The sequence below is a fragment of the Amborella trichopoda genome, chromosome 4, assembly GCF_054954075.1.
Source record: "Amborella trichopoda isolate Santa Cruz 75 chromosome 4, AtrichopodaSantaCruz75HAP2 v2.0, whole genome shotgun sequence".
In the NCBI taxonomy this organism is placed as follows: domain Eukaryota; kingdom Viridiplantae; phylum Streptophyta; class Magnoliopsida; order Amborellales; family Amborellaceae; genus Amborella; species Amborella trichopoda.
Window position 1 is genome coordinate 7,271,032 of NC_142339.1, and position 7,925 is coordinate 7,278,956.

Genomic DNA, 7,925 nt, shown 5'->3' on the forward strand with positions numbered 1-7,925 from the left:
GGATGTATGGGCAAAATATAGACACCAAAGAGTTACTACACAAGACACCTATATAAATATCCATACAAGACTTCTTTCGATTCGATGAAAAATAGGGAAAACCCACTATGGGATTATTTGTCTTTAGTACTGTCACAATTATTTTTAGCCATTAAATGTAAAATTTAATATATTGAAACAAATCGCAACATTCAAAAAAATTTATTTTGAATTTTATGCCCAATTGAAAATATATCTTCATCCACCCGATGTCACATCCAACCATTTTAAAAAAAAAATGTAAGAAAAGAATAGAATAGAATGTGCCCTTCTTGTATTAAAAATAAATGCTCCCATCATATACATTTTCTTAAAAAAAAAAAATATATCCACCACATAGGTTGGTTATGGTTCAAAATTGAGGGCAAGAGGCATCGAGCCAATAATACTCAAACCCTCTGCAAAACAATGAGCCAATAGGGTGGGTGGGTGGCTTTTTAAAGAATGTTAAAAATACAAAGCCAAGGACTCTCCAAGCTCCTTGGCCCTCAAACAATGACTACAAAAGTGGAGTGGAAAAACAGAGGATCACATGGTCAAGGGCTCGTGAGGGAGCATGTCAGGAGGGAGCAGCGCGGAGCCGCACCTGGCGCAGAAGAAGAGCTGCGGTACCACCTCGGCGTCAGCGATGCCAAGGCACCGAGTGTGCTGCCACACCTCGCACACGTCGCACGCCACCATCCGCTCCCCATCGTCGTCCCTCGCACCGCACTCGCACTCCACCCTCCACTCCTCCACCCCACCTTCGTACCTCAGCCTCGCCTCCCCCCTCTCGGCCCCTCTCCCTCTCACCCACACCCCCATCCCTGACTCCGCCACTCCGAACAGAAGCTCCGACTCGCTGACCTCCTGGCCGTGAGGCCAGATCAGGTCCTCCGCTGCAAAGCCCTCCATGACGCAGTAGGTGTCGCGGAAAGCACGCTCCGCCTCGGCACATAGGTCACCGACTGTGGCATGGAGCGGCACCACCACGAGCTCGGGTGGCGGAGTCCCCCGTGAGAACATCCCCGCCCCATCCTCGGCCACCACCACACTCACCATGAACCTCAGCTGCTCATCCGCGTCCCTGATTGGACACTCTTTGGTGAGGTGCTTCGTGTCAAGGACGACGCGCCTCGCCGCCTCCACAACCTTGCCACCCAAACCCCCTTCCAAAACCGTCCTGTACACGTATTCCAGATCTCTCTCGATCTCACTTCTTCTCCCCACCTGAATCTGGTTTTGAGGGTGGTCTCCTGACCCATATTTCCCGGTTTTTGTGGCCGCCTCACCATCCCAGTAGTCCCGCTCGGTGGTGGATAACAACGAGTACTCTAAGACCTTCGTTTTGGGGTTGACGGTGCGACGGATGAGGTGAGGGCCGACTGCGCAATTGTTGAGAGACTTGAGCACGAAGTCGAGGAGGCCTGTGTCCCCGATGCGCCCACGAGCGGCATCACGTACCTCCTTGCGCAACATTCGCCTGCTGCCGCTCGCATCCAAGATCTCGGCCACAACGTGTGCAGCCGCCTCAAACCGCTTGGGTGACCACCGGCACCGCGATGATGCGGCTAACTCCTCAACCCCCACTACCGCTTTATGATCGTGGTGCTTCTTTAGCAAGCACTTTGTGGGGGTCACCAGTCGTGACCCAGTGATGGGTGGTGCCGCATCTGCCTTTTGCCAAGGGAGGCGGGCCTTAAGCTGGAGCATGGTGTGCAAGAGCTTGCCCAGAGTGGATATCTCTGAGTTGCAGGTGGTATTGTAGGCTTCGAAGATTCGATGCAGGTGGGGGTCTTGGTGTTCGGGGTCAAGCATGTGGAGGGGAAGCTGGTTCAGGATCTTGACGGCCATCAAGTAGAGGTTCTCTGTTATGCCAAAGCTTCCATGGAAAAAACTGTAGCCCCACCTCCAAAACCATGGGTGGCCATAGGCCGCACTGTATAAGAGACGGAGCTCCATAGAGTGCTTGCGCGCTGTGTCTTCAACTGTCACCTTCCTGTAAAAAAGAAAGAGCAGGCATGGATTAGGAGACCGAGATAGTGGATTCTGGGGATTTTGGCCTGAAAAGGATGAGATTCAGGCAAACTTTGCTCGAAAAGTGGTGTGGTTGTAGACCTGGTGCAAAGCATGGAGCAAATGCGATCCCAAAGGCCCATAGTGTGGTGGCCAGAGAGGTGTTTGGAGCCGTTTTCATGGCCATTGAGGGAGAGGAGGTGGCCGAAGCCGCTGCAGTGGATGAGGCCGTGGAGGAGGTGGGTTCTGCGGCCAAGGACTAAGCGAGATGGGAGCAGGTGGTGGGATTGGTCGGAGGCAGGGATTATGAAGTGGTAGCGACGCCACGAGACCAGGTGGTGGCTCCAACCTAGTGAAAGAGAGAGATGAATTATTCATCAGTTTAGCCATTTGCACTAAGACCATGTATATATTAAATCAAAATATATGATTAAATTGTAAATTCTTCATAGGTATTTTCATAAATTTCCCCAAAATTTATTAAAACCCCGATACACGATCAAATCCTAATACACTTCAATGATATTCGAAACAGAAGCCCATTGGTGTTCATGGGAGAAAAGCCATTCAAAATGAAACCCTACTGATACTGGGAAAAGCAAACTACGACCCATGTACTGAAACTATGATGCAATCCAGATTCAATCATTATGACTAATTTTCAGTGATCTAAACACAAAAAGAAAATAACAAGAATAATTCTGAGTAATTTTCACGTACCTACACAACGACAATGGTCACAGTAGGGCCAGGGGGAATTGCGCACGTGCTCCTCAACCACATAGAGAGGGATTAGGGTTTCTTGAGACAGGGCCAAGTATACAAGCCAAGCGGGGTTACCCTCGACTTCGTGGGCCAAGGTTTGGGCCCAATGGGCCAAGAAGTCACGCACGTTGTCCCGGAAAGCTCCTGAGAAGGAGGCGGGGCGCCCTGGCTCTCCGAAGGAGTGGAAGGCGAAGATGTTGTCGGGCTTGGGAGTGGGCTTTGGCTTGGTGGGCGTGGGCCTTGGCATGGTCTTGGGGATCTTGTTGCAGTTGTAGTCGTCATAGGTGAGAGGAAGAGGGGAGAGGGTGAAGGTGGTATCAGAGGCTGAGCGCTTGTGCACTGAGCAGGCCATGACGCTGGACGACCCCAATCTTGCCTCCTCAGTGTTTCTTGGGGGAAAGAATTCAGGAGAGAGAGAGAGAGAGGTGATGCAGATACGAGAGAGAAAGAAGATGAAGAGAGAGAGGGAGGTGATGCAGGTAGGGGAGAGAAAGAAGAAGAGAGAGACGATGCAGGTAGGAGAGAAGAAAGAAGATGAAGTGAGAGAGGGAGGTGATGCAGGTTTTTTTGGGTAAGTTGGAGAGAGAAGAAAGAAGAAGAAGAGAGAGACGATGCAGACGAGAGAGAAGAAAGATAGAGAGAGATGATGATGCAGGTAGGAGAGAGAAAGGAGAAGATGAAAAGAGAGAAAAGATGAAGAAGATTGATAGAGAGAGAGAGAGAGAGAGAGAGGGAGGTTTGGACAAATGAAGAGAGAGAGGGGGGTCTTACATGACGTCATAGGGTTGCATCGCCTTCGGTGGTTGGAATATTCCAACGACGTACACGCTTCCGTACGCATAACCAGATAGATTTCCAGTGGGTCCCGACTCCATGTCGCCTCGCCGCGGCGAGAAACGTGTCGCGTTTTGAGGACTCCTGAAATTACAAATCGCATGTTCAGACGTTGAAAGTTGAGATAACGCTCGCAACCTGCAACATACGAAAGCGACGAAAAATGGTCGTATGAACACTCAGACTTATTATATCAAATGTGTTCCTCAACTTTCGTACTCGCCCTTGAGGGCCGGTTCCGGTTCTTGGCCTGGCCTGGCCCCCTTTTCTTTTTAGTTCTTGGTTCTTTTTTTTTATTTTCGATCGGGCCAGGCCAGGCCATGTTTTCCCCGGCCCATTGCAACCCTTACATGCCCCCCTATAATGTAGAAGTAATGCGCATCCAGTCGGGAGTGTTGAAAATTTTATGACAATTTGAAAATCAATGTTATCTCTAGTTCTGAAATTGAAAATTCCAAAAATATTACAAATTGAATAAATCTATGAACATTAAATTTTTTTGAAAGTAGACAATCTAAATAATTTGTTACAATATGTATATTTTTATTCTTTGAAATTTGTTTTTCTTTTCATATCTATACATCTTGAGGTTATGATGATTGAATTAAAAAGTTTTCGTACGTCATAATACTATCTTCTAAAGGAATTTTGAGGTACATCTGACTTCAATGGTATAAAGTTTGCACCTTAGGTAAACTTTTTTCACAAAAAAAAAAACAAGAGATAAAAACCAAGAAAATAACCTTGGCTTAATTGGTTAGGGTCTGACAATTTTCAGCACTACGTCATAAACTCAACTCCTCCCAAGGGTACGGAGGGCATCTAACAAAGATGAAAATCCTTTTAAGTTTACGTTTGGTATATACATTTTAAGAGTGCGGTTTGCCTAAGGCATAGGTTCTAACCAATCAAAGTCGAAGCACAATTAAAGTTGAAGCACACCACAGTGTATGGAAATGTGGTTTCGATACTGGAAATCTGTGTGATAGCCTTGAAATTTAATTTCATATCTAATTATACAATTTAAAGCTTAAAAAATAGTATGATCGAGTAGATCTATGAAAACTTGAAAATATTGAAAATTGACCGTCCAAAAATGCATAACAAGATACACTATGACAAAAACTTGAAATCTATTTTTTTCTCATGTCCATGCATCTTGAGGTCCAAATAATCAATTTGAAAAAAAATTTTGCATCAAAACATCTTCTAATGAAATTTTTGATATGCACCTTAATTTGACGGTTTAGGGCCTCGCACTTAGATAAACGTTTCCATATATTCACTCCCTATTACAAAAGTAGAGCCACAGTTGAGTTTCAATTGTAGAAACCATTAAGATAGCCTAAAAAACAATTGCTGCCCCTACTTATAAAACTAAAATCTCAAGAAATGCAAAGAATTATGAAAGCTTAGAAATGATAATATATCACTATATCCACTTTTTTAAAGGTTAAAATCTTTTTTTATAATAGAAGGGGTACAAAATCAATTTCACCAAAAGATTTCATGCTCACGAGGTAAAACAAAACCTCGGTAGTATTTTTAGGACCCCAAATTTTTGGGGATATAACCTCTATGCTGCAAATTTTTTATCCAAATTGCACTTTATGGGCTGGCAAAATAATACCTCAAGATTGAATAGAAGCTATCCATATTTTGAAGGGAAAGATCTAGGATTTAAAAAACTCAAAAATTCAAATTTTTTCTTTTGAATATAATTATCTGGTGATCTTTAGGCGCTTCCCAAATTTTTGGATCAGAAACATCTTTCCAAGTTAGTCTTGTACGCGAGAGCACAACAAACCTGTTCGTTAATTTCAAGATTTTTTGGGTGATGGAACAGCTTCTCCCCAAATTTCTATGATCGGGCCTCCATAAACTTCTCCCTATATTTCAATTTGGGTGAGGTTTGTATAAGGTGTCAACCTTATTTATCTTCAGTTATGAAATTTAAAATTCCATAAATAGTTACGATCAAGCAGGTTTATAAACACTTGAAAATCTTGAAAATGGACCAAATAATGTGTTCAAAGATTAACTATTTTTAGAACTAGAAATACAATTATTTTATTTTCTATGAATCTTGAGGTTGAGATGATTGATTTGACGATTTTTTAGCATAAGAACAACCTTCTTTAGTGGGTTTTTTAAGTGTACCGTACTTGTACACTATAAGATTGACACATAATTAGTGTTCATAAAACCGACCGATCTAACCGCTCAATTACATCGGAACAGTTTCGCATGGTTTTGGTGATTAACATGTATTTGAAAATTCAAATAGAATACTACTGTAAATTCAAAGTAGATATATTAGAATGATTTATTGGATAGCTTTGACGATTAAGTTTTACCTCAATCATAGTTCGAATCCCACCACCAACTTCAAAAGAGTTCAAACACTAACCACTACGCCATTTACTACTTGGTTGACAAAAGAATGACCTATATTATATATAACTTAATTTTTTTCTTCATTTTCTTTGAAAAATAAAAGAGTTAGTCAAGTCGATTTTTTTAACACAATTTTAATATGCTTAACATTATGGTAAAGATTAAAAATTATTTTGGTCATTAATACTCACTTTTATACTTTCCCATCTTTCACAAAAATTTAAAAATATCCCTAAGAATAAATTGATTTGTTAAAATCTATTTTTTTTCATTAATTTTCAACTTTGTTTGTTTTAATCATACTTTATATGGTTTTCATATTTTAATATACTTTTTTTTTTATTTTTTTTAACACTTTTTTGACCGTCAGATACTTTGCTCGATTAGAGTGGTTGAATCGACCGCTTTACTGATTAGACTAGTTAAACTGTTTCCAGACCCATATCCAGTTAACCGTTCCGAATCGATTGGTGCAATTCTGCAACACCTTATATAAACTATTTCCTTCATTTAGAGCGTATACTCGTGAATACTCGTAAATGTACTTAGGGCCTCTTCAAAGCCATTCACTATACAAGTAGAATCACTCCCAAAACGCAAATAGCATGCATGTGAAATTGATTCATTAATAAATTTGGAGGCCGTTTGAATACGTTGGAAATTTATTTCCAAAACTGTTATCGATGTGGATGGAGATGACGCATTATTGACGTTTGGAACGATATTTTTTGGGCCGAAAACTCTTTCAGCTAAAATAAAGAAATCTTTATCAATGCTTGTACCCTCCAAAATTGATTTCCAGCTAGATTTCCCTATTACGGACACACCCACTTTATAAAATACAATTAATTCCATTAAACCACCCCCACGCCCACCAACACCTCCCCCCCCCCCCCCTTTTATAAATTAGAACCCCCACACCCCTATAAATTAGAGAGAAACTATCTAGAGAGAGAGAATGTAACTTGAGATTTTAGAAAGAACTATATTTAATTTTAGAGAGAAACAATATATTTAATTTTAGAGAAAAACAATCTAAACGTTTTTAGCAAGGAAAACTTTCTCAAAGCTTTTACAAAGAAATTATTTCAAATCAAGTTTAGAAAGACAAAATATCTTAAAATTTTAAAGAGATAAATTATATCCAAATTTAAATAGAGAAGTATCTAATTTTTTTTAAAAGAGAAACTATCTCAAAATTTTTAAAAAGATAAACTATATCAAATTTTAGGAGTTACAGAGATTTAGAACTTAAAAACTTTAGAAAGAACTATCTCAAAACTTTTAGGGAGAAACTACTCAAATTTTATGTTTTAATTAGAGAAACTATTTCAAAATTTATAGAGGGAAATAATTTCAAATTTTAATTTTTATAAAGAGAAAATACCTGAAAGTTTTTATAGAGAGAAACTATCTCAATTTTAAGTTTTATAGAGAGAAAGTACTTAAAAAAATTTAAGAGAACTATCTCAAATTTTTTAGAGAGACATTTATCTCAAATTTTAAGTTTTAGATAGAGAAACTATGCCAAATTTTAAATTTTAGGGAGAGTCACTACCTGAAAATTTGTAGAGAGAGAAACTATCTCAAAAATTTTAAAGAAAATCTATCTCAAATTTTAAATTTAGAGAAAAAAAACACCTGAAAATATTTAGAGAGAGAAACTATCTCAAATTTTATATCTTAAGATAGAAATCACCTCAAAAATTTTGGAAAAAAAAGCTATCTCAAAATTTTAGGGAGATAAAGTATCTCAAATTCTAAGTTTTAGAGAAAGAAAATGACAATTTCAAAGAAGAAAGTGCAATGGCACTAGATATAAAACTGAAATAGAACCCGAAAAATGGTTTAGCAACGAATTTTAGAAAGATTTTTTAGAAAAAGAAGAAATTTAG

General features: G+C 39.9%; 1 protein-coding gene across 5 annotated transcripts; it reads right to left on the reverse strand.

Annotated features, from left to right (window-relative positions):
* Nucleotides 1-293: 293 nt before the first annotated feature.
* Nucleotides 294-4,927, reverse strand: LOC18421710 (PHD finger protein MALE MEIOCYTE DEATH 1). Of its 5 annotated transcripts, XM_020662045.2 has the most exons (5): nt 4,866-4,927; nt 3,571-3,717; nt 2,755-3,188; nt 2,137-2,383; nt 294-2,017 (listed from the first exon to the last, which is right to left on the reverse strand). In XM_020662045.2, the coding sequence occupies exons 2-5, from the start codon at nt 3,672-3,674 to the stop codon at nt 568-570; spliced, it is 2,235 nt and encodes a 744-aa protein (XP_020517704.1). In that variant the 5' UTR covers nt 3,675-3,717; nt 4,866-4,927; the 3' UTR covers nt 294-567. The 5 variants fall into 5 exon arrangements, with proteins under 5 accessions (XP_020517704.1, XP_088720805.1, XP_088720807.1 ...); XM_088864679.1 differs by having other exon boundaries at nt 2,755-3,717; XM_088864681.1 differs by lacking the exon at nt 4,866-4,927 and having other exon boundaries at nt 3,571-3,807.
* Between the last annotated feature and the right edge of the window lie 2,998 nt (nt 4,928-7,925).

Excerpts from the sequence above, each read along its gene's own strand:
- LOC18421710 (XM_006826516.3), bottom strand. The coding sequence starts at position 3,736 with ATGCGATTTGTAATTTCAGGAGTCCTCAAAACGCGACACGTTTCTCGC. Across the intron at positions 2,384-2,754 it reads TGACCATTGTCGTTGTGTAG|GTTGGAGCCACCACCTGGTC; the intron begins GTACGTGAAAAT and ends CTCTTTCACTAG. Across the intron at positions 2,018-2,136 it reads TGCTCCATGCTTTGCACCAG|GAAGGTGACAGTTGAAGACA; the intron begins GTCTACAACCAC and ends TCTTTTTTACAG.